The sequence below is a fragment of the Canis aureus genome, chromosome 12 (genome assembly GCF_053574225.1).
Source record: "Canis aureus isolate CA01 chromosome 12, VMU_Caureus_v.1.0, whole genome shotgun sequence".
NCBI lineage: Eukaryota > Metazoa > Chordata > Mammalia > Carnivora > Canidae > Canis > Canis aureus.
In genome coordinates, this window is record NC_135622.1 from 8,452,233 (window position 1) to 8,479,338 (window position 27,106).

Below are 27,106 nucleotides of genomic sequence, written 5' to 3' on the forward strand. Positions count from 1 at the left end.
TATTGTTAACCTCATTTTATAAATAAGGAAACTGAGGCACAACATGATGAAGTTACTTACACAGGGTCACCCAGCACGGTGATGGCTGAGCTAGCATTCAGATCCAGGCAGCCTTGTTTCAAAGGTAGAGCTCTGAAACGCTCTGCTGTATTTCTTGTGTCTCTGTCTTCGTATCCTGCCTCCTTGTCACACTTCAACCCACTCCTCTATAATTTAGCTTCCAAAAAAAAATAAAAATAAAAATTTAGCTTCCATCCCAGTCCCTCTCCTGAAACTGCTTTGCCTGGATCACCAATAAGTCTGTTGCTGGGGCACCTGGGTGGCTCAGTCGGTTAAGCGTCTGCCTTCAGCTCTGGTCATGATCCCAGGGTCCTGGATTGAGCCCCTCGTTGGGCTCCCTGATCAGCAAGAAGTCTGCTTCTCCCACTGCCCCTCCCCACCCCCTGCTTGTGCTCTCTCTCTCTCTCAAATAAATAAATAAAATCTTTTTTTTTAATCTATTGCTAAATCAAAGGGATTCTTTTTGGTCCTTACCTTTCTTCCTGTAGCCCTTGCCATTGTTCATACATTCAGCAAATATTTATTGAGCACAGTGTGCCAGACTCTGTTTTACTGCAGTGAACAAACCAGGCAAAACTGCCTGCAACTGAAGGATGTGTATGTCTTTACTTGGTACAGTTAGGGGGTCAGAATCTTTAATCACTGCTAACTTGTTTGTGGGTGGTCAACAAGCCACCTTCTGTGTTCCATGCTTTTTTTTTTCCTGTGGCTAAAATGGATCATCTGGTTTTTGTGTTTGTTTTGCAACATTTAGTAGGAATTACTATATTTAGATACCATTTTCACTTTTCCCCAGATAGAAATCTGAACCTTTCCAAGCAATTGTCATGAATATGGATAAATTAAGAGAGCCAAATCCTGAAGTATACTTAAAACTTTAAAACTTCCCTTCTTATGTAATTATTAGTGATAAATTATGAAAATTGCCTTTGTCTTTTTACCTTTTTCTGTATAAGAATCATTTGGATTAATTTTATGTCCCCTTACTTAGAAATGCCAGGAAGGGCTCTGCAGAAGATTAAATAAGTTTCATTCCATATGTTCAAATAAAAAGCTACTCCACGGAAAATACTTGATTTCAGGAAGGCATGATGGTAGCTTTTGCATATCACCAAAACTGAGTATTGAAGCCTGAGTTGAAGGAAAGAAGTCACCTTGTATCTGTCTATATATGCAAGGTTATTTTCTGTATTTTCATCTCTTTCCCTAATTCAGTAAAGAAGAAGAAAAAGTTTTCTCCTACTTCTTCATGCCAAAAAAAAAAAAAAAAAAAAAAAAACACCTCTTGTTTTATTAGTTCTAATGCGAATGTGTTTTGCTTGATTGGAAGCAACTATAATCTTCTTGCTTCCATCCAGGGTTACTGTTTTTGTCTGATAGCTGTTTGTTTACAGCAGCAGCTAGCAATTTGCATGGACAGTGCTGCTCTCAATGAAACCCAAATGCCTTTTGGAAGAAAGATGACGGATTCAGCCCAGCGACTTGCAAAACTTTAAAAGCAATTCCTTGTCAAACATGTGAAAAACAACTCTTCCCTCTCCATGACTCAAGGAAAAAAATTAGAAACTATCTGACACCAGATGGTGATTCCTTGCTAGTAAAATAGGCCTGGGCTGACTCGGCTCTCTGTTCCTTTATGTTCCCTTTGCAAAACCCACAAAAAAACACATTTGGGGCCACTTTTCAGAGTTGGCAACAGTCTCTGCATTTTAAGGAAATCATATGGACACACACAAAAAAAGCCACAATGGATGAAGGGCTTGGGATCCCCAGAGTCCAGAAATGCGATATATAGGCCTTAAATTCTAGGTCATCAGTTCTAACCTGGCCTGGACCCAAGAATCATCCCATCTGTTGCCAGGTTTGGTTACTTGATTAAATTTGATTAAAAAAAAATTGAGAAAAAGTTATATTTTCTTGTTGACTAGACCTCTTTTTAAAAAGAAGTGAAGAAAGAAGGAAGTCGATGATGATGATGAGGGGGAAATAGGGAAGAAAGAAAAAAGAAAAAGGAAGGAAGAAACAGAAACTGTAAAAAAAATCACCCTTTGGGATGATAAAGCAATTCCTAAATTTAAAATTACTCCAGGTCTAAAAGATTCAATCATTAACTTTAAAGCCACTACCTTTCCATAGATGCCTTAGGACACAATGAGCTCCTTTCCCTGAGGATATTGAAGCAGAGTCTGGGATGTTATGAAGAAGATTTAAGCACTAGAACAGTAATTGTATTGTTTTAAAAATTTCTTCCTCATCTAAAATCCTGTGCATTAATGAATCAGTCCCTTTTGCTTGTCTTTTTTTTTTTATTTAATTACCTTGTTTAAGGTATTTTCAGCCACTTGAGGTAATACTTGTTTGTTTTGTATTGGCTCTTTCTTTGGTCAAGAAAACATTGACCACCTTTGCTAATGTCCTGTTTTATTTCTCTAGGTGTCCGAACACACACAGTTAAGCTGGATCCTTACCTGCATGGTCAGACTTCCCCGGTTACAGCATTTACACCAGTGGAAGGTAAATGCCAGTGATCTGATTAATAAACAAAAAGCAGTTCAAAGTCCCCATTACGATGAGCATTGGGTGTTATACTATATGTTGACAAATTGAATTTAAATTAAAAAAAACACAAAACAAAACAACAAAGTCCCCCATTACAACTGTTTTTTTCTTCTGTTTGTTTTTGTGTTCTGCTCTGGGAATCCTGAGTTTACTGGCCTCCCCAGACTGTTATTCACCAGTGGCTAGGACAGCATCTTAACCTCTCTACCTCAGTGCATGAAGTGGAAGCAAGAGGGTTGGTTCTCCAGGATTCCAACTTAAAAACAGGATAAAAATATCCAAATTATTAACTGTTTGATTTTATCTGCGGAGGTTGAATCAGAATGACCTTTGCACAGATTTGTTAATGACTTTGGACCTACCACTTACAATTAACAAACAATCACAATTTCTGGATTACTGCCTGCCATCGCCACTGTCATGAGCCAGCAGTAAGGCTCGAATGTTTTCACTGTGGGAAGAAGGAACAACATATTTTGTTTAACATTTAAACAGGTTGAGTCCAGGCAACAGTTCAAACCCACAGAAAAATTAAGGCTGTACTTTTTCTAGGAAGCTCAACTGACAAAGATAAATTGGATAATTCATAGTACTTCTTTTCCATTTATTTTTGCAATTGGATGACCTGAGGGTAGGTAGCTCCTAAGTGCGTCAACACTGAATTTTGGTTTCAAACTTCTTTCCGGCATATGTTCAGGGCCGTTGTCTTCTCCAAAAGCTGATTCAGAAGTCTCCATATCCATTGCAGAGAGAAACAGAGCTTTAAAGTGACTGTGTCTCATGCTGAGATGAGCGCCAGATGTTACACTATATGTCGGCAAATTGAATTTAAATAAATTTTAATAAATAAATAAATAATTAAAGAATTCTAAAAATGGAAAAAGAAAAGTGACTGTGTCTAAGTAAGAGGTTAAGTGGTAATGCTACAGAATTATTACCAGCCAGGAATTGGATGCAAAATTTTGTAATGTTCTCTACCATGTTTTGGTTTTAGCCAAGAAAGGTGAATACGGAAATCCTTTTCATAAGAACCAAATGTTGATTTAAGGGGAAATGTTCCCACTTTAAAATTGTGTCTGAGTACCTACTGATAACACATGACTAGAGAATGCACTGACTCAGGTTTTTCCCACTATCCAAAACTAGAATATCCCTATGAAACCTTCCATAAGCCGAAACGGAGCAGAGCCAAGAAGCAAGTACCATTTCATAAAGGCGAAAATACTCCTCTGGTTTCTCTCAGTTAGCAAAAGCAGGTACTAACATAGGTCTTTCAGAAAAGCAAAGTGGCATAATGAGAACTTTCAGGTAGCAGGGGAAACCTATATTCAGGAGAAGCATTCCCACCAGCCTATAATTTTTTTTAAGTATTATTTATTTTCGGGATGCCTAGGTGGCTCAGTAGTTGAGCATCTGCCTTCAGCTCAGGTCATCATCCCAGGGTCCCAGGATCAGGTCCCACATCGGGCTCTCTGCATGGAGCCTGCTTCTCCCTCTGCCTGTGTCTCTGCCTCTCTCTCTCTCTCATTAATAAATAAATAAAATCTTTTTTAAAAAGAGAGAATTATTTATTTATTTATATTTATTTATTTTTAGATAGAAGTGTGAGCAGGGGGAGGGGCAGAGAGAGAGAGAGAGAGAAGCAGACTCCCCACTGAGCACAGAGCTAAAGCAGGATTCCATAGCAGATCTGAAATCATGACCTAAGCCAAAACCAAGACACTGAACCACCCAGGCACCTACTGTGATATCTGTGGGAAAAACATGGATTTCAAATGGCAGCCTTATCCCAGAGCATGTTACTGCCTTCTCTGGTCATTCCTTCACTAACAAATACTGGTGATGCTTCCTGCAAGTCTCATACCACACCAGTGCTGGAGCTACAGCAGTGACCAGGACAGATGGGCCCAGCTACTTTCATGAAGCTTGTAGTCTGTTTTGGCAGAGGCAATTGCACCAGCAATCCAAGAGTGTAAGGAGTGATCAGAGAGAGGGGTGCTAGTACTGTAGGAAGGTCTAAGAGCACCTAGCTTGGTGTTGACTAGGGGGAATTGTAGGGTAGAAAGGTGGTCAGGGCTGCTGAGGTCACAGTGGTAACACAGGTGGAAGGCCTCTGGGGCACATCACAGGCACTCAGTAAATAATAATGCTTTCCCATCTTCCCCCTTCCTTTGCAATTTCAAAGCCCAGTATTCTAATATAAAAAGACTATAAATCAAATGCAGTAGCAGTTTTTAAAAATTGGGTTCTTTTCCCATTTGCTCATTTCCAGATTAAACTTATATTATCTTTATCCAGTGATCATTGCAAACTGGGCTATATCATGGACATTACAATAAAGAGATGTAGTGAAGGAATTATATGTTCAAACTTCCACATTTCCTTGGAGTAGCCTATAGCATTTGTTGCTATAAGCCCCAAACTACTTGAAGTTACCAGAAGAGTTAAGTGTGTGCCTAAATTATGGGACATTGACATTAAGCTGGTTAAAGAGAGAAACTTGCTTTTCAGAGCCAGACTCAAAGGGTGTATCTGCATGCTGGTTGGGGAGCCCGAGTTGTGAGCCCATGAATGTGGTCCTCAGAACCATGCAAGTTTATATATTTAGTTGTTCAGTTCATTCAGAAATAGACCTCAGGGAGGTGATTCATATTAACTAAATGAATATCTGCACACCCAAATAACCATTTATCAGTTTGCAAGAGATCATATGCTTAGGCCTTGGAAGCAATGACCAGTGAACGGCACACAGTATTCCCTAAGAAGTAGTTCTACCCAGAGAGCCAAATTACCTGTTAGCAATGCTTAGCTGTGGCAGAGAATTGGCATCACTAGGGCTTATGTTTGGGGGTACATACTTGAAGCTTGTAGTTGGCATCCATTAATTAAACACTTCTAGTATCATCTCTGGTGTTACTATCAGCTTCCCCATTAAGGAAATATTTTAGTCTGTATAACTTGTCCTGTTCACGGGAATCACTTTACCCCCTCTGTTGTCCGCACCTGCAAGTCAAAACAGATTCATAATTGGTTAGGTTACAATTTCCCTTAATTACATTTTTTAAGTGCCATGACTTTTGGTTTTTTGTTTTTGTAAGCGTGATTTTGGGGAGCCATTACATTTTTGTCAGTAGCACAGTGGGAGACTTTCTGGGAGGTTTCCACAGATATAACAACATGGCATTTGATGTTAACTTATCAAATTAATTAATTTGTGAGAAATCTAATTTCATTACATTTTCTAACCTTACCTGTGAAATATGAAGTTTATCTGATTTGGAACCTAGAGACCTTTCTATCCTTGCTTTAATTAAATGAATAAGAAATGGTGGCAGTGCAGGATCTATTACAGGGGCTGTGGTGAAGTGGATTTCCTTCATCCCTGCCTGAGCCTACGTCATGAAGCCAAGCCAGCCACATGGCTTTTAGTGTTGCTAAAAGGAACTGAACCGAGATATAATGGAAGTACAGACTATTCTTGGCTTGCTTTAAAGATTTCCTAATTTAACAGTATAATTATGTTCATGTAGGATTTCTTTCCCTCCTCTCTTTTCACCACACAGGCAAAGATTGCCACGCAGAAGCATGGTGGAACTGTGGGCCTGCTCACATACCCAGTGCTCCAGGCAGCGGACATCCTGTTATACAAGTAAGAAGCACAGTGCACCCCTGGTCTTATATGTACTTGTGCTGGCAAGAGAGCTTTTGAACCTATCCCCAAAAGATTTGGTTCGCGAGGAAGGGGGATATGGAAAAGATTGTGTGAATCAGCTTGCATCTATTACCCAGTCACAGGCACAAAATTATAGAAGTATGTTTTACTGTGAAACTAGTAACATTAAGGACTATCATGTACATAGCACTTACTATGTGTTGAAAATTGTTATAAGTGCCTGACAGACATTAGCCCATTTAACCTTCACAACAGCTTTGTAAAAGTTGAACGGTTATAACGCCCACTTTACAGATGAGAAAATTAAGGCACAGAGTGGTTAACAACTTGCCCAAAGTCACATGTAGCTAGCTAGCAAAGCTTGGACTTAGGATTTGAGCGTAGAAAGTTTTTGTACTCTTAACCATTATGTAAAGTTTATTCCCTGGGAATAAACTTTAAGGCCTTTAAGTGTTGATTTCTCAGATAATCTAGATTCTAAAGCAAGGCTGTTTACTAGAACTTGCCTGCAATTATGGAAATGAATCTGTGCTTCCCAAGACCTTAGCTGCTAGCCATGTTGACAGAAGAACTGAATTTTAAATTGTATTTAACCATTTAAATGGAAATAGCCACCTGGGACTGGTGGCTACTGTATTGGATCAGCAGTAGAGAGCAAGTTTTTCCACATGATATAGGATGCCCTACTCTTCCTGGACCCATAATCCATCTCATCAGCCAATGCTGTCCTTTACAGGTTTCAAATCCTGCAACCAGAGGATGCTGAGGCCTGCCCTCTCTGTACTGCTGGCCGGGGCTTCTGATCCCATCCCTTTCCCAGTTCTTCCCTGCCATCCCCATATCACCTCCCTTGGTACCCTTAGTTGGCCTTCTAGAGATAAAGTTTCTCAGTTAATATGTATGCCTAGCTGAGCCTTGCTGCTATGAAGGCTTCTGAGGAAAAGGAGAAACTATGTCAGTCTGTTTTTCCCATAAAGCCTTGACCCTGTGAAAGCTATTCTTCTCTAGGAAAACTAGAATTCTTTGCATGTAAATATGATAATAGCATGGAGATAACCATATACCTTGTATAAACCCAGAGTCCTCGTGCCATTATAATGGAAACAGCCAGAAGAACAACTGCTTAGCTTCAGAAATCAGGAATGCCCTTTAATACACGTAGACTATCTTTAAGTCTGATTAAGACACATACATAAGGATTGTGTGTTGTTTGTTGTATTAACTTGAGTGCTGGATTCCTAGCAGCATTTATTACTTCTAGTTAAGTAACTTTTGACTTATCCTGGGAAATCTATGACACTTTTCTCCAGAGTAGCAAATGAAAGACTAATAAAGGTCTCATATAGGGACGCCTGGGTGGCTCAGCAGTTGAGCATCTGCCTTCGGCTCAGGTCGTGATCCCAGGGTCCTGGGATCGAGTCCCACATTGGGCTCCCCGCAGGGAGCCTGCCTCTCCCTCTGCCTGTGTCTCTGCCTCTCTCTCTCTCTGTGTCTCTCATAAATAAATAAAAATCTAAAAAAAAAAAATCTTTGTAAAAAATAATTTTTCTGGGATCCCTGGGTGGCGCAGTGGTTTGGCGCCTGCCTTTGGCCCGGGGCGTGATCCTGGAGACCCGGGATCGAGTCCCACATCGGGCTCCCGGTGCATGGAGCCTGCCTCTCCCTCTGCCTGTGTCTCTGCCTCTCTCTCTCTCTCTGTGACTATCATAAATAAATAAATTTAAAAAAAAATTTTTTTCTTAGGTCTCATATATTTCCCAGCAAAGTAGCATGTTTTCTCAGCTGTAAAATGGGAATAATAATTATCCTGCACAAGATTATTAAAAGATTAAAATGAAATATGAGCCAGGCAGTGCTGTGACTGGGAGCTGTCACTTAGTCTTGACTGGTGATGATTGTCTTTAATGATCATAGTCTTATGTCAAATTCCACTTTCAAGGGGGACTTCTTTATAGAAGCAAAGGCTGAGGTTTTTTAGCACCAGGATACAGAGGCATATGAGCACAGCAGATTTTCTTAACAGTTCAAGAGCTGTAATGCAAGAGTCCTCTAAGCTCAGGGCCATGAAAAAGACTAAAATTGAGCGAGTGATTGCCCTCTTTGTGATACCATGGAGCACAGAGTGGGGAGGTACTTTGCTGGGGCTCTCCTTCAATCCCCTACCTTTACACATGGCCCAGTGAGGGTAAGCAATTTACCCAAAGCTGCACAGCCAGTCAGTGGACATTGGAGCATCAGAGTATGGTTATGGTCTCCTGAGGCCTGTGCTGACCTTCCTTAAGGAGCCAGTATTTACGTTAGGGGGCAAGATCATCACGTAGACAACCAAGACAATACAAGATCATATGTGCAACAGTGATGACGTATTTCTTTTTTAGCAATTGCCCAAGATACAATTGGCAGAATGGTAAAATCCTACAGTTTATTTTATCTATAAAGTAGGAGCTAATGAGACATAGCTCAAGGGGTTATTAAATTATGTACGAATTGGTATCACCTAGCATATGCTCAATACAAATGTTTCGAGAGCACAAGCAACATTTTAAAAGGCTGGCATTGGCAAAAGTAGCTCCAGATCCCCAAATCTGACACATATTCTGTCTGTTTTCAAGCCAGGCCTGAGGTTGTGAATGTCTTCTCATACAGATAATAGTAATTATTTCAAATGTGGCTCGTAAACCAGAAGAACTTTAAGTAGCTTCCTGACTCACCCTGCCCTGACATCAGCAGGTCTCACAGTTAGTTTATGCTCCCAAGGATAAGAAGTGTCTTTCCAACCTCAGTTACCCCCTAACCAACTCCCAGAAAGCAAAGAAATTCTCCTACTATTAATATTCCTTCTTTAACTCTTACTGATCCACTTGGTGGTTAGCAAATATACTAAAAATGCCATGAAATACCTTTCTTTTTCCTATTTTGTGAAAGGAAGTCTATGGTAGCAGATTGTTATCTATCCCCATTAGGTTTCTGATATTTTACAAATAATTTGTTAAACAGAGAAAAGTTATTTAAAGTATTAAAACCGGGTAATTCTGTACATTCAAGATGACTGCTTCTACCTTAACCTAGCAACTGTTTACCTGCAATGTCATAATCACTACATGGAATAGACAACTACATGCTCCTTTTCAAGAAAAGCAACCCTATATTTGGCTCTATCTTGTCTTAGGCCAGACCTCTCTCTTGCCACTGACTACACATGCTCTAGCTCATAGGCTCTGATCCTTTGGGTTCTTTCCTCCTGCCCTCCACCTTCAGACTGCCGCCACAGGTGCTGTTGCCATACCACATGTATCTCACATTTCCTGGGCATGCATGTAATTTGGATCACTAAAAAGCATGCAGACAAGTACAGTAAAATCAGTTCTGGTTTACTGCAGCACTTATCCTGCAAACCTGCATTCTTATCTGTTTCACTATGCTTCCTCCCAAGCTTAGAAATGTCTAACTGCTTCATAATAAGTAGCAGAGGTAGGACTCAAACCCAGGTCTGATTTTTAGCCTGTACCATTGTTTTCCCTATAACACAGCTCAAGCACTTGGAGTATTTTTTGTTTGGTCTTGTTTTAGATAGTTCTGGATTTTGGAAAAGGTCATAGCCAGAATGTGTGTGAATATTACTCATAAATATAAATAGATACAAAAGAGCAACTTAGATGGATTTAAAAAACATTCATGTTTTCTCCCTCTGGCACATCTATATGTGGCCTCTTCATGAAATGTTGATGCAAAGCATGTATAGATTTCATGCTTCTTTTGTCAAAATCAGCATTAGAATAAATGGTACATGGTGGGCTAGAGAATAAACATGAGGGAAGGGAATGTAAGGAGCCTTCCAGATAGATGTATGAAAGATTTATTTCATTGTTTTGGTAGAACTTGGTATGAAACCCAGGAATGGAAAGCTGGAGCCATCTTAAACTTGAGAAGATAATAAAATAGCAGATATTTGAAAAGAGATAACATACTCAACAATAGCATTTGCTCCAAGTTTTTATTTTACATCTGCTTTATTTTTTTGAATATCCAACTTTAAATACCTGGCTGGCTATATATTAAGTAAATGTTTCTCTCTCACTTTCTCTCTCTTTACACATACACACAGTTTTTATTAACATACAGCAAATACATGTTAAGTACCTATAATGCTGCTAATCCAGAGAAAAGCACTACTATGCATGGACTTCTGGCAAAGAGAATGAAAGAATTAATGTGAGATGAACATTATATTAAATAATGTGAGATGAGTTGCCAGTGCCACACACTAGCTGCTACACACATATTATCTGTTCCGATTCTTTGAACAGCTCTGCAAGATAGGTAAGTGATATAATCCCCATTTTGCAGATAAAGAAATGAAGTTTTAGAGAGGTACCACTAAATCTGCTCAAGTAGAGATGGGAGCGATTACCTGGGCTAGTCATTTTCTCTTTCTTGAGAACTCAAATGGAGAACTATGGGAAGGGGTGAGAGGACAGTGAAAGCAAAAGAGACCTCAGGAACTGTGAGTAAGCAGAACCAAAGCCAACCAAAAACAGAGTATAGAGAGAACTTCATACTTGGTAATTCCAGAGAAGAGGGAAGTCAGCCGTAATGTCTGAGGATCAGACCATTCATTGAGGGCAATTGAGATAATCAGTTCCTAATACTGACACAGACTGCCCCCATAGGTGCCATTGCCATACCACATGTATCCCACATGAGACCTCTGGTTCTTGAATTACATCCTTCCTCTGTGAGGCCAATCTGCACCAAATTTTTATGAGATTCTGAAAGCTGCTGGCCAAACCTTATTCCAGCCATCTGCCGCCATCCACGTACTCACCAATAACTGCCAAACAGTAGTGTCTTCCCTTTCTCTCACTTTCCAGCTCTGGGGCAAGTGCTACAGTAAACCAGAAGCCTATGGAAATGTGGTTTCCAAGCTGCTAACCCCTGGAAATCAAGAAATAGCATAGACGAGGATGGTGCTGAGATGTCAACAGATAATCCAGGACACCCTCCTGAAAGCAATGGGAAGCTCTTTGTGATTTTCAGGGCAGAGTGAGATGACCCGATTTATACGTTTAAAAGTGACTGATTAAAATATTGAAAATGACTTGCAGGGGGACAAGAGCAACTGGGGCAGTCTATTTAGAGGTTCTTTCACTGGTCTGCTTGGACCATGATGGAGTTAGCGAAGATGATGACAGTAGGCAAATGTAGGAGACTTCAGGAGCTAAAATGGATAGAGTTTGATAATGAATTGGATGGGTATGAGAAGGAGGTCTCAGGTGACCCCACATTTCAGACTTATGCAGGTGAATTGATGGTGTTGCCATTCATGGAGATCAGGAACACTGAAAGAGGATTAGCCAGAAGAACTTATAGCTTTCTATGGTGTTTTCTCTCCTCTTGGAGGCTATAACTCCCTAGAGGGTAAAAACCATCACTGTATCTCTCACAGGACCCAGCACCAGGTCATGCACATCATAGGTGTTCAGGAAACAGTTCCTAAATTAGAGAGTCGTTACAGCATATCTAATAAGCAGCCAGTGACAGTGAATTCACCCTTCATGAAATGAAAAATGACACCAAACTCCACTCTATCCAAGCTGGTTAAAGGCAGCACTGAAAACTCACAAACACAGCCAAAGTAGGGGGGGAAATAAGAGAACCGATGTCTGTAAGCAGATATATGTAGGTAATGATTATTCATCTGGACACTAATTCTGCCAGAGACTGGGGTGGATCCCAAGTAAACGTGGATACAAGGAACCAAGCAGAAGAAAAAAATGAGTTAGTCACCAAAGAAGAAGATCAGAGCCATTATTATGTGACAGAAGTTATAACACAAGTATGAAAGGCTTTTGTTTTAAGTTGTGTCTAAGGAAGAAGCACAGTGGATAAGAAAAAAGAAAGAAAAAAGAAACAGAAAGAAAGGAGAGAAAAAATAAAAAAAGAAAATGGGGGAAAGGAGGAGATATTAATATGGATATCATTATGTAGGGTATAAATTTTAAAAGAGTGGCTCTAAATTATTTGAAGTGAAAGGAAGACGATGAGGAGAGAGGTTGAAAATGTGAAGAGAATAAGGCCCATAAGTGAGCAGAATCAAAGACAGGTTGAATTCATGTAAAGTGTAAACTCAGTGGATGAGAAGTAGGGGCCAAGATAAATTATAGGAGGTGAAAAGAGCAGCAGGAGCAGAGGGAGGAAAGACTAGAAACAAACAAACTAAAATCAGATGAAAAAGCCAAGTGGAGCAATAAGACCAGGTGAAAAAAATTAAAATGTTTTAATCCCTTTTTTTAAAAAAAGCAAAACCTCACAGAACTGTAAGAAGAGAGGCAAGGATTTCACAGAAAACAAAGACGCACGCAGAGTCATTATGAAAACTAAATGTGTTTTCTGTTTAGTTTGGTTGCTTTGTGGATCTGGAACCATTTTGACATGTGGAAATATTCATTTTGATGTGCCTAAAGTGTATTGATTATGGTAATTGTTTTTTCTGTGTTAGCTGCAGTCCATTGTGATTTCCTATGGGCTACTGTAATTGCTTTTTAACCTGCCCTGTTGGCTAATTTGGTTTGGGGGAATCAAAGTGACCTCTGCACGTCAGCCTCACTAGAATCACAAGGCAGGAGTAGCAAAGTCCAGTCAAAGGAGAGAGACTTAAAAAGGTGGGTTTTGCACCTATACCTCAGAAACGAGCACATGTGGACTTATGGGCACTGAGGGAAACATAAAAAGGAATATTTTTTGTTTTACCACTTATGAAGCCAGTGAATTCCTGATCAGGCTGTGTGGAAGAGAGCAATGGACAAAGCCCTAACAATTATTATGTTGAATTTCCTAAATCCATGTATGCCTTTAGACGAAGAGAAACCACTTTCTGATCTATTGTCATGGCCTCTACACTTTGCTTTTCCATTCGTTATTCTGTCTCTGTTCTTCTTACATGAAAGGGGTTCTCAGAATCTCTATGAAGTGCTATTTCTATTTGGGGATTTCTATTTGACGTGCTATTTCTAATCAGATATGTGAACCGTCAAAAATGTGTTCTATCTATATCTGGATCACTACCCATATCTGCAACTATCTCTGAGATTATATATTAGTATTTATATTTGTGGTACCAATCACCTATCAAAAAAGGAAAATGATCCTGATTTGAAAAAAGTCGTAATGTACCTCACATTGATGTCCCTGATAATATCACTTTTTACCATTTTGTCCATATCAGGTCAGATATTAATGAATATATATTATATCAATACCTTATGTATATTGAGCTTTGCTGTCAAGTACTATGCTTGGTTATCTCATTTAATCTTCAAAACAATCATATGAGGTAAGCACCATTATGACCCCCCAATTACAGACAGAGGCTCGGGAAAGTATGAAGCTTGGCTCAGGTAACTGACCTCGTAGCTGGTAGAGCTGTGATATAAACTCAGGTAGTCTGACTTCTGAGTCCATGCTCTTATCTTCTATACTGATGATGAACAGATTTTATTATTATTTTTCTCTATATGGGTTGTAGTGTCCTCCTCTTAAGATCATTCATTTATTCTATAAATATTTACACTTGATCTTAGCCAAAGGGTCAAGAAGTATTACTTACTCACTGAATGAGCTCTTCATACATGCCAGGCAACTCTAGTAGGTATTAGAAATATATTGAAAAACATAACAGACAAGCTCTCAAAAACTTATTTTTTAGCAGTAGGGAAAACAACATACAATTAAATAAACAAATACAATAAAATGATTAAAAAAATAAAATGATTAGATTAGGATTAATATTATAAAGAAAATAAATAGGATATGTGGAAAAGAATAAAAGCGAGGGGTCCCTAGTCAGAAGAGCATGCAACTCTTGATCTTGGGGTTGTGAGTTCAAGCCCCACGTTGTGGGTAGAGAATACTTAGGGGAAAAAAAATCAAAAAAAAGGGAAGAATAAGAGGGAGAAACCAACTTTGAAAAGAATGCTTGGGGAAGGCTTCTCTAAGGAAGTAATATTTGTCTAGACCAGAAACAAAGGAGTCAGGCTGCAGGAGCTAAGGGAGGAACATTCTAGTAGAATAGAGAAAAGTTGGCTCTGTGTTCAACAGAGCCAAACTCTGCCTTAGATGTTTGCCCTGTAAGCTCTCCAGGATACATGATTTCACTTTCTGTCTTTATAGTCTAGCAGCAGGAGAGTCAATAGTTTATCACTGGTTCATTTCAATGTTCTAATGCAGTTTCAGTGTTCTTTCTTACATTTAATAGGAAAAAATTGAAAATCACTTCTACTATTTCTGATCTTATTAACAACATCTTAGTGCATTTCCTTCAAATCAATTTTTTAAGCTAATTATCTCTTATTTGCAATCCATGTACAAGGCTCTTGACTCCAAATTTTGCATGCATTATTATATTCTCTCTTCAAACCACTCCAGGAGTAGGCAATTTCTTTTAAAGGGGAAAAACTATCATAAGATGTTAAATGACTTGTCCAGGAACATGCACCTGGTATGTGGCAGAGCAGGAATCTGACCCTAGAACTGCCTGACATGAGTCCCGCTCTAACCACCATGGCTTCTCCTTCTGTGTGAGTGTAGGTTATATGTATTCCCCCCCTAAAATTATATCCTAGTGTTTTTGTCTTACATTTTTCTATATCATTAAATATTTATTATTTTTCTTGATTCCTTGTTTTCTGTGTAATGCTGTATCTATTGAGTTTTCTTTCTTTTTATCTATTCCAGTGATTCAGAAGGTGTGCTTTCTGTTTTTAATTCCAGTGGTGATCACTTTTAAACAAAGACCAGCCATTGAGGCTATTTATTCAGAGCTTGCTATCTCAAGGAAACCTCCACCATACCTTGCATTTCCCATGTCACAGAGACTTGAAGGCAGACAGAGACTTGAAGGCAGAGAGGCTTTGTAGTGATGAAAAGGAAGATTCAAGAGTGCTCTGATTTGAGGTTGTTGCCACAGGGAAGCTAGAGGCTGGCTAACTAGAAGCGGGCCTCTTCTGTGATTAGTTTGAGGAGTATGGTTGACATTCCCTGGTTGGTCCTGAGTTGGAGGAAGTGAGGACAAAGAGTCACGGCATTGGCACTCATGAATGGAGTCTTGAGCATTCTGGGCCAGTTGTTGCAGAAGTGGTAGTTGGCTTCCTGGGCTGGAGGCTCCAGAGGTTTGGATCAAGTTTTGTGGTCATATCTGATTTGGCCATTGTCTGCTTGTCTCTCACTTTGCAAAAATATTCGAGTCTTTTGTTAATCATTCTAGGTAAAAAATGATTATCACGTGGTACAAGGGGTTATCAATCATACTTTTAGACTCTCAGTCTTTAGACACACTCACAATCCTTTTTGATTCTGTTAGCTAACCTGGAATTTTCAACAGACTCTTGTTATAAATGGATCGATTTTAGATTACATTATTTTCTATTGCAGATTGTAACCTAAATTTAGACTTTATGTTTTTAGTGTTTACAGCAAGTCTTTATTCTTCTGCATCTCTGCTTTTGAGTTCTTGGAGCCTTAGATTTGATTCAGAATTTTTTCTAGTCCTTTGCATACCTGAGAATTTCTTTCTGTTCAACCTGCCTCATCTGTAAAAAAGGATTAAGTACAATAATAATGCATAAAATATGCTTAGCAAAATGTATGTCATGAGGAAAGTGTTCAAATGCTATTGGCCACTGGACTGTGCTCCTCATTTTGATTTTTTTTAAAGACTTATTTATTTATTTATTTATTTATTTATTTATTTATTTATTTATGATGGACAGAGAGAGAGAGAGAGGCAGAGACACAGGAGGAGGGAGAACAGGCTCCATGCCAGGAGCCCAATGTGGGATTCGATCCCGGGACTCCAGGATCGCGCCCTGGGCCAAAGGCAGGCGCCAAACTGCTGAGCCACCCAGGGATCCCCCATTTTGATTTTTTTAAAAGATTTTATTTATTCATGAGAGACACACAGAGAAAGGCAGAGACACAGGCAGAGGGAGAAGCAGGCTCCCTGCAGGGAGCCTGTTGCAGGACTCGATCCCAGGACCCCGGAATCACGCCCTGAGCCAAAGGCAGATGCTCAGCCACTGAGCCACTGAGGTGTCCCTCATCATCATTTTTATATTTCACACAGAAAAAGACAGCTTGGCTAGGTTTTCAATACCTTTTTCTACCAACCCTTGTAAACATTGTTCCGTTTTAATTAACCTGATTTTTCTTATTTTTGCTTTTATTTTCTTACTGTGCATATAGGGCTTTTTCTTTAACTTTGTAATTCAGAGATTTCCCTGGATCATGTTCTGTTGTGAGTCTAGTGTTTTCTCCTGAAATATGTTGTGCCTCTTCAGTGTATACACAGTGTATACACTCCATTTTGTTTACCTACTCATTTTTTTCAATTCCATTGAGTTCCCTTCATGTTTAGGTTGTTGCTTCTGTTCCACAGGCCTGCTGGCTTCCAGCAGAGGACAGGTCCTCCCACCTGACATTTGCTTGTTGCATTTCTCTCTTTTTTTCCCTCCCACCGGAGCTCTTGAAGAGCTTCAAGTTTCTCACCCACATCACTGATATGACCTGTCCCTTGGATTTCACTCCTTACTGCTCCTGATTCTTCTATTTTGTGTTTGGTTTTCTTTATTTCCTCGACTCACTTTCTTTTCATTTTATCAGTTTTCTGTCACCAACTATGTTTTTCTCCATTTTGTGGCTTCTTGCTTTTCTTTTGTGACAGCCATGCCTTTTTGAATCCTATTGAGGTAACCAAGCAATTTTCTTTAAAATACAAAACAAAACATTCAGGTTCCTGTAAAATGAACTTTTATAGGTGCCTGATCTTCCTCAGAGTCTAAAGGGTAAAGTTCCCCTTCCTTTGTTTCACAGTATTTTTTCATCGGCCCCATATTCATCAGCCCCTGTTTGCTTGATTTTTTTATGTTGGGTTTTTAAAATCCATATCGGAACAAGCAAACAGTTTTTAAATCATTATTCTGCCAGTAGGCAGAATCTGCGAAATGCCTTTGTGTGTACCTTCTGTCTACTTAGATACTAGTTGAAGTCCCTGCCCAGAATCTACCAGGAGGGCAGAGTGGTGTGTCCAAGTGCAGGTACCAGTCAGCTAGGTTTGGTCTGAGGTATTTCTCCTGCTACCTGTCTGGCTCTCTCACTCTCAGAACAGAGGTATTACATGATAAAGAGCAGTCACCGGATTACCCTGCTCCCATGTCATCCTCGCATCCTGCTCAGGCCCTCACCTTCCACACTTTGCTTTTTCGTTTGACACCTATTCCTTGAGTGTCATCTGTCCCGAGCCAGAATATGTTCTGGGTCGTAGATAGGGTAGTGGACGAGACAAACAAGTCCCTGCTCTTACAGAGCTCTTGTTCCCATTCTTGTGAGGATGGTATGCCCCGTGACCAGCCCCTGCTGCTTCCAATGCCTGTGTAGCTACCTTCTGTTGCCAGGAACCAATGTCTAAAGAATCAGGCTGATGAAGAGAGAAGGATCAGTGTCACCCTGGCCACTTGGAGGGACCCTGGCTGCTGGGATGTGCCCTCATCTCCAGCTGGGATAGGTTTCCAGCAACAGGGGCACTTGCTCTAACTCCACAACACAAGAAGCTCAACCAGCGGTTCTTTTCATTCAGCTCTGCTGATCCTCACAGTTCACGAAAAGTTCTTCTCAAATTGTGTCTTTAGTTTTGACTCTTGCTTCTAGTTTTCAGTTGTTTATATTTTCTTTGTCTTCATGGGTATTTTAGTAAGAAATTGAGATAGATTATCTCAGATTACAGTTCCAACCCAGAATGTTGATTCTTCACTGTTGAGTTTGGGAGTAAATAGGGGATATCTAATTCCAATATTTAGCAGGAAAGCAGAGATACAGTCCCAACCCTTCAGAGAGTTAGCAGAGCTAGAGACAGAGCCTTAGGATCATCAGAGGGGAAGGGACGTGTAGATCCCCATATGAAAGCTGATGAGCACTCCAGTGGTGGGAGAGAAACAGAGAGCCGATGTTTTTAGAAATATCGACATTTAGGGGACAGAGGGGGAAAAATAAGCCAACATATTGCTCTCTGTTGATTCTGTTTCTTTTTTACTCTCTTGTAAGAGTAAATTTACACATAAGTAAATAAATATTCATCAGGTCTTAATTTTCCACTTTGCCAAATAGATGATCGTGGGCTTCCCCCACCCCCCATAAACTGTTCCTTTTTGGGGCCAAGCTACAGAGAAGTTGGAATCAGAGTCAGGTAATGAGTGAACCTCTAGTTACATGGACATTGCATCTTATGCACCTTTTTTTTTTTTTTTTTTTTTGGGCCTGAACTCACAACCCTGAGATCAAGACTGGAGCTGAGATCAAGAGTCAGATGCTTGGGGTACCCAGGTGGCTGTTGGTTAGATCTCCATTCTTGGTTTCAGGTCAGGTCGTGAGGTCGAGCCCTGCCTTGGGCTCCTTGTTCAGTGGAGCGTCTGCTTGAAGATTCTCTCCTTTTGCCCATCTCCTGCTCATGCTCGTGTCCTCTCTTACTCTCAAATGAATAAATAAATCTTAAAAAAAAAAAAAAAAGATTGGATGCTTAACTGACTGGGCCACCCACGTGCCTTTTGAACACATTTCTGAAGTATAATATACCATTTTAGAATTATATTCCCTACATAGCTACCATAATTTGAAAGCTTACCAGATTTTAGATACCGTGCTAAGCACTATACATGAATTGTCTCATTTCATCTCCACAGCAACAATATGGGGTAAATACTCCCAATTTAATTTACCCAAAGTCACACAAAGCGAGAGTGGCAGAGTCAGGATTTAAAGCCTATCCCATGAAAGGGAATAGAAGGGAAGGGAGAAGAAATGGGTAGGAAATATCAGAAAGGGAGACAGAACATGAAGACTCCTAACTCTGGAAAATGAACTAGGGGTGGTGGAAGGGGAGGAGGGCAGGGGGTGGGGGTGAATGGGTGATGGGCACTGAGGGGGACACTTGACGGGATGAGCACTGGATGTTATTCTGTATGTTGGCAAATTGAACACCAATAAAAAATAAATTTATTATTAAAAAATAAAATATCATATGAGTTTAAAATACAAAAATAAATAAATAAATAAATAAATAAATAAATAAAGCCTATCCCCAAAGCCTGTGCTCTTAAATGAGTGCTATACTGCATCACTCTCTCTTTCTCTTTCTTTTTCTCTTTCTCTTTCTCTTTCTTCTCTTTCTCTTTTTCTTTCTCTCTCTCTCTCTCTCTCTCTCTCACACACACACACACACACACACAGCAGGGACATTACTAGTGTTCAGAGATTTTTTTTTTTTTAATAAATAAAATGTGTTACTTCCATGCAAAAGTGTCAAAGAGTTGCTTTCAAACCTATTGCTTACTCTAAACTTAAACATTTATCAGCATTTCTTTTGGAAATATAGTCAGAATTATTTTAGAACACAAATATTAGTTTCATTAGCTAATAATCATAACCTGCTTTTGACCAGAAAGTACCAAACATGCATTCACCAGATTCATCTCCACAGGATTTCTGGGTTATTGTAAAAAATATTTTTTTTTACTTGTTTCACTCGAGTCAAAATTTCCCCCTATATGATTATTCAAAAGAATCTGCAATAAAATCATATAAATTCCTTATGCTTCTGAAACTATAGGACAGGGATGTTCTTGTGCAGCTATTAGAAAGTTCTATTAATGAAGACCACATAGAAACATGGGAAACATGTTAACGTAAAAGATGGTATGCATATTATACTGCATACATATTATACTGCAGTTAGTAAAAATATGCATCCACATAGACAAGAACAAAGACTGGAAAGCACTTTGCAAAATTAAAAATAATTGCAAAATAATGAAGGATATTGCAAGGTTTTTCAAAATGTTCTGCAGTGTTTTACTATATTAAAATACCTAGTCTAGGGCAGCCCAGGTGGCTCAGAGGTTTAGCGCTGCCTTCAGCCCCGGGCAGATCCCAGAGATCCAGGATCGAGTCCCATGTCGGGCTCCCTGTATGGAGCCTGCTTCTCCCTCTGCCTGTGTCCCTGCCTCTCTCTCTCTCTCACTCTCTATCTGTCTCTCATGAATAGATAAATAAAATATTTTTAAAAAATAGCTAGTCTATATGTAGGCAGCTTTATTAAGTTGACCAGTAGCCTGCAGACAGTAATTCAGAGGGGAAATAAGATCTCCACTGTTTTTTTGAGAACCACTACTTAACCACTGGGGTAGAAGGTTTTCCTCTCTATAACAACAACAAAAAAATAATTGTCCTTTTCTGGGGCTGTTTTGAAAAGTTGTTATTTTTCCACTCACAATATACAACTATCTCTCTCCCCAGTAATAAAGTGTTTCTCTTCAAGACTTCTCTGCAGGGACTCCTGGGTGGCTCAGTGGTTGAGCATTTACCTTTGGCTCAGGGCATGATCCCCCAGTCCTGGGATCGAGTCCCGCATCAGGCTCCCTGCCTGAAGCCTCCTTCTCCCTCTGCCTATGTCTCTGCCACTTTCTCTGTGCTCTCATGAATAAATAAATAAAATCTTAAAAAAAAAAAAAACAAGACTTCTCTGTAATGGTTAATTCTACCCTTGTTTGATATATCTCATAGTGATCCAACACTGCAACTTTTATATGTGGGATTAAAATAACTATAAATAAAGTTCCCATGTTCTGATGTTTTTGTCTCACATATTTATCTTTCAATAAAATATTATAGGAGAAAATTCAGGTCTCTTTGTTCTTTTTCCCTGACCTATTCCCTTCCCTCCTCTTCTGGAGGCAGCTACAATCATGGATTTGTGGAGGAGCTTCCAGTATGTTATGATATTTATATATGCAGCTGTAAACAATGTATTTTCATACATACTTTTCAGATTTATGTGGCAGTGTACTCTACATGCTTTCTACAACTTGGTTTTTTTCATTCAACATTTTTTTTGAGATCTGTCTACATTGTACCAATAGATATGTTCATTTCTTTTAAATTCCCTGCAGCATATTAATTGTGCTGTGATTGCCACGTACTAGAAGACAAAGGAGCATATTCCAGAAAGATCTTGTTACTCCCTGTATGACAGGGAGGAAAAAACTCTTGCCTGAAGAACTTTCTGCCATCTTTTATTTGAAGAGTGGGGTGGAATGGCTTTCAAGTGTGAGCACAAGTTCTGAAGTAAAAAGCATCTGGTCAAGGCTAGAATAATATGTACTGACTGGGTAAGGGGAATGAAGAGTGGTTTTAAAATACAATTATGCTTAGAGCATATGCTATTTAAGATACCATTCCTCCCTCCCAGCAAGATCCTGTCACATTGGTGTTGAAGGCTGTATTCCTCTGCTATGGAAGAAACAGAACTGCAGTAGACAAATGTCTCTTTGGCATTTGTCTGATACATAGATAAAGACTTGGGTCTCAACATCCCCTCTGTAGTTGGTGAACATTTGTTGAACACCAACAATGAAATAGGCACAGGAAATGCAGCTGCTTGCAATATCATTTCAGTATAAGCAGGAGCCTTGCTGAGTTTTTCTGTCTTTTATTAAAGGTCCACACACGTTCCTGTCGGGGAGGATCAAGTCCAGCACATGGAGCTCGTTCAGGATCTAGCACAAGGGTTTAATAAGAAGTATGGAGAGGTCTTCCCCGTGCCCAGGTCCATTCTAAGTAAGTAACAAACATAGGACTCTTGAATCAGGCTAGGTTTCCCCAAGACAGGACTGGATAATGGACTGAGGCTTGGGATGTCCTTGGGACCAAACTTGGCTTTCTTGTGGACAGGCTTCAGAATCTGGAACTAGAATCTCTCATCTTTCTCTATAATGTGGGACAGGTAGACCTCGTTAGATTATTGAATAAAATGGCCAAAAAATTTGAAAAGTATGGGAAAGACTAAAAGTGAAAAATAATCAAATTCATTAAGTTACATAATATATAAATTATATAATACTTTATATTGAAACATGGGAAAGACTAACAATGAAAAATAGTTGAATTCACTAAATTACATAATACCTATATATATACATATATATTTGGTAAATAATATAATATTGAAATGTATATAAGAGAAAGACTAAAAATGAATAATCATTTTCATTATAAATCATTATATATAATTTACCAATTATATATATGTAGCAAATTATGTTATACTTTATTTTGATTATATATTAATAAATTAATGTATGACTATTTCATGTTACATATTAATATATTAAGATATATAATACTTTATAATGGATTATATGTTCTCTATATATATATCCTTCCCTATTTTATGAACGGGAAAACTAAGACTTGGCAAGGCTAATTTTGCATCTAAGTCATATATCAAGTTAGTGGCAAAGCTCTTCTGATTCCAAAGCCAGCTGACCTTCACAAGAAAAGAAAACCATAAGAGAGAGAAACTGCTGAATAATGAGCTAGAAAAAACAAGAGGGAATTGATCATTCTCACACTCTTCCTTCTTAAATGCACAACGTTGATGGAATAGACAATCCCCCCACTGGATCTGAAACCTCACCAGCATCTATGAGGCTATACTAGTTTGGAATCTTCTTGAGGAAAGAATCTGTGCATCTGTATCAACATTTTGGTAGCAATGTAGATTTGTGGCAGGGGCAGAGATCACTGAGCCTAAGCCCTGTCCATCTTTAATAAGCTGACAGCATTTTATAGGAGTAGAACAGTATACTGGATCCAGTATAACTGATACTGGACCCAGTAGCGGTTCAGCAGCATAAGGCAAGTATAAATTTCTAAGCTATTCCAGTGGTTCACACAAACAAAAAATAGGCCTTCCTTGCATTGAAAATCAAGCCTCTTTTAGCAATAAGTAATATTTTAATGTTTTTGCCTATTAGTATTTTACCTATTTCAACTTGATATGTTTCTGCAATAGCCATAAAACAGGCAATTATTAATAACGCTGATTTATAAAGCACAGCTTAACATCTTGATTCTATCACGGCAATAACCAAGTCACTTCTGTGTGTGTGCATGTGCGTGTGAGTGTTACTGTATACTTATACAACTATGGATAAAGAAATGAAGGGATTGCCACAGATTGTTAAAATTTGTTAGGGGCAGGAAGAACAGTAGTTGTGGGCAGAGGGTGATTAGCTAATAGGGATGAGCAGAGAGGAAAGAGAGAGGAAGAGGAAAGAAATAGATCAGACTTTTTAAAAAGGCATGCATGGCTAATACAGTATGATTGATACAATTTCATTTGTGAAGATTATAAATTTTATGTTCATATAAGCATTAAAAGATGCATGAAAATGTGATCAATCCAATGTTAACAGTTTTATTACATATTTCAGGTGATCTTTATTTTCATGCGTGTATATATATATATATATATATATATATGGCTTGAATTTTTCACAGGGGGTATTTGCTATTTATATATATACTCAGATAAAAATAATAAAGTCATGTAGCAAGAAATAACAAGTGTTGGTGAGAAAGGAACCCTTGTGCCCTAATGGCGGGAATGCAAACTGGTGCAGCCATGGTGGAAAACAGTGTGGAGGTTCCTCAAAAAATTAAAAATAGAAATATCATATGATTCAATAATTATACTCTTGGGTATTTATGCAAAGAAAACGAAAACACTAATTCAAAAAGATATATGCACCCCTGTGTTTACTGCAGCATTATTTATAATAGCCAAGACATGGAAGGAACCCAAATGCCCATCATTGGGTGATGCATAGGGAGATGTGGTATTTATATGTAATGGATGCTGCTCGACCATAAAAAAGGATGAAACTGTGTCATTTGAGACAATGTGGGTGGACCTAGAGGGTATCATGCTAAGTGAGATAAGTCAGACCGAGAAAGACAAATACCATACAATTTCATTCATAAATGGAATCTTAAAAAAAATGAATAAACAAAAAGCAACATCAGACTTATAAATACAGAGAACAAACTGATGGTTGCCAGAGGGAAAGAAAAAGGAGCTTGGCAAAATGGATGAAGGGAAGGGGGAAGTATGGACTTCCAGTTATGGAATGAAGAAGTCACAGAGAAGAAAGACACAGTATGAGGAATATAGTCAGATATGGCAGTAGTGTTGTAGGGGACAGATGGTAGTTACACACTTGTGAACATAGCATAATGTAAAAGTTTGCCAAATCACTGTGTTGAACACTGCTATTGGTGTAACACTTTGTGTCAGCCATACTCATTTATTTATTTTTTTTATATTTTATTTATTTATGATAGACATAGATAGAGAGGCAGAGACACAGGCAGAGGGAGAGACAGGCTCCATGCCGGGAGCCCGATATGGGACTCGATCCCAGGGCTCTAGGATCCCGCCCTGGGCCAAAGACAGGCGCTAAACTCCTGAGCCACCCAGGGATCCCTTTATTATTTATAATAATAAAGTCATGTGGTCCTCTTGACACTTTTTAAGATCTAGACCCTGACATTCCTGGTGTGATGTTTTCTTATTTTGTAATTGTCTTCTGGTTTGGGTTTTGGTGTGTGTATGTTGGCATCTTTCCCTAGCATCCATGAAGAAGGTGAAATCTCTCCGTGACCCTTCTGCCAAGATGTCAAAATCGGACCCTGATAAACTGGCCACCGTCAGGATAACAGACAGTCCAGAGGAGATCGTGCAGAAATTCCGCAAGGCTGTGACAGACTTCACATCAGAGGTGACCTACGAGCCAGCCCGGCGAGCCGGGGTCTCTAACCTGGTGGCCATTCACGCAGCAGTGGTCGGTGTCCCTGTGGAGGAAGCACTCCAGCACAGCGCAGGCCTGGACACTGCTCGCTACAAGCTGCTGGTGGCCGATGCCGTGATTCAGAAATTTGCTCCGATTAAGAGTGAAATTGAAAAACTTAAGACAGACAGGGGCCACTTAGAGAAGGTCTTACAGGTTGGGTCAGCAAAAGCTAGGGAATTAGCCCATCCTGTGTGCCAGGAGGTGAAGAAATTGGTGGGGCTTCTGTAGGAAGCAAGGCTTTTATGACTTATGGCCTGTGCACGCCAATAAAGGCAGCCTTCCTCACAAATGAAAAATGATGGCTTGGGGACATTTAATTTTGGTTCACCTGGCTTCATTTGAATATTGGCTTCATTTGATAAATAAGGATTTGTAACCTTCAAATAGAGTGGTGTTCTAAATCCCATCAGCAAAATGCTGTGACCAAAAATAATAGAGAGAAGGCATGACTATCTGAATCCTCAATTATTTGAGGCACACTCCTTACCCTGAATTTAGGTATATGAATGTGATTGAGGTGAGCGGTAGTTCAAACTCTCCTGCTCCACTGACTGAGCCGGCCAGGTGCCCCTCTGTCCCAACCCTGTTAAAAAGTAAGACGGAGATTCTTAGACTTCTAATCCTTGGGATGCCATTTGGACCAATTTGTATTGAAATCAACTTATAAAAATAAGTTGATTATTATAGCTCCTTTGTCACTGAGATAGTACCTGCCTAAATGCATTTAAGCTGCTTTACTTTTTTTTTTCCCAACAAGACCACACTGACTGTCCCAATAAGTATTGTTTTGTTCAATTCAGAAATACATGATATAGTCTTCTGAGACGGTTGATTATTTCAAATCGATTGACATATTAGAACCCAGGTTCCTGGATTCTGTTTGCAGTAAGTACTTCTTTGCCTCTGCCTCTAGTTCAACATCACCAACCCTTGGGAAATATATGAGGGGACTTTGCCATTTTCCACCCCTGCCCTGAGGAAAGCGAGGCTCAGAGAGTGCCTCAGGGTGTGCAGTATCACTCAGTAAGAAGCAAGTCCAAGATTAAAACTTTCACTCCTTAAAGAGCAGTGTCTTTTTCATCAGCACAGAACCGTAAAAGGCAATATGTATGAGACTCCAAACATTCTTATTTTGAAGGTGAATACTCGAAATATAAGACCTGAACTATGGACACTGTTTATATCAGTAACTCAACCAATAGCCGCCTGCTTTAAATACGGATTTCGCCAACCTTGGTCGTATTTGCTCCTTTAGGATCTCCAAGGCAGGTCCTAAGTTCTGTGTCCTATGCTTGAGGCAGAGACACTTCACAAAGTATATTTTACCAGCCTACAATAGTAGTGAGGCCTGACACATCAGATTTTCCTGATGAGTGGAAGCTTCTCACCTTCCCTCTACCTCAGCCTTTCTGAGTAATAACGAGTCACTCTCTAAAACCTAGCTTCTTTGCACTTCCTGAATATGGAAATGACAACCCCTTATTCTGTATGTTAGTAAATTGAACACCAATAAAAAATAAATTAAAAAAAAAAAAAAGAAATGACAATCCTGACTTACCACACCAGGACCTGTTAGCAAGCTTGATTTTGTAAGAGAAGTTGCTTATAAGTTTTTGTTTTGTTTTGTTTTGTTTTGGTCAGTGGGTACCATGATCAACTTTTATACATAAGAGACTAGTATGTGGGGAAAATAATTTTTTAAAAAGATTTATTCATTTGTTTAAAGGAGAGAGAGCAGGGGGAGGGGTAGAAGGAGAGGGAGAAGGAGAGAATCTCAAGCAGGCTCCCTTCTGAGCACAGAGCCCCATGCAAGGCTCGATCCAACAACCCTGAGATCATGAGTCCTATGCTTAACTGACTGAGCCACCCAGGCATCCCACAAAGAATTTTTCTTCATGTATCTTTAGAGAAAAAAGCAGAGTAGTCCTTTTATCATAACAGATATAAATACACAAAACACTGCATCCCAGAATCCACTCCAGGTACAAATCCTTTTTTGGATCTTTTCTTGGAATGTGGTGTGTATAGTCCTAGGGCCTCTTTTGGCATATTTTCTCCAAGGCTTCTTTTTTTTTTT

At 39.3% G+C, this 27,106-nt stretch overlaps 1 protein-coding gene across 4 annotated transcripts in view; it reads left to right on the plus strand.

Moving 5' to 3' along the window:
• Positions 1-25,852, plus strand: part of WARS2 (tryptophanyl tRNA synthetase 2, mitochondrial) — a 94,146-nt gene extending 68,294 nt beyond the window's left edge. For all 4 annotated transcript variants that reach the window (XM_077842656.1, XM_077842657.1, XM_077842659.1 and 1 more), the window contains 4 exons: positions 2,494-2,574; positions 6,183-6,268; positions 21,834-21,952; positions 24,809-25,852. In XM_077842656.1, the coding sequence (XP_077698782.1) occupies positions 2,494-2,574; positions 6,183-6,268; positions 21,834-21,952; positions 24,809-25,257 (735 nt within the window). In that variant the 3' untranslated portion in view covers positions 25,258-25,852. The remainder of the gene's footprint in view (positions 1-2,493; positions 2,575-6,182; positions 6,269-21,833; positions 21,953-24,808) is intronic.
• The last annotated feature ends 1,254 nt before the right edge of the window (positions 25,853-27,106 follow it).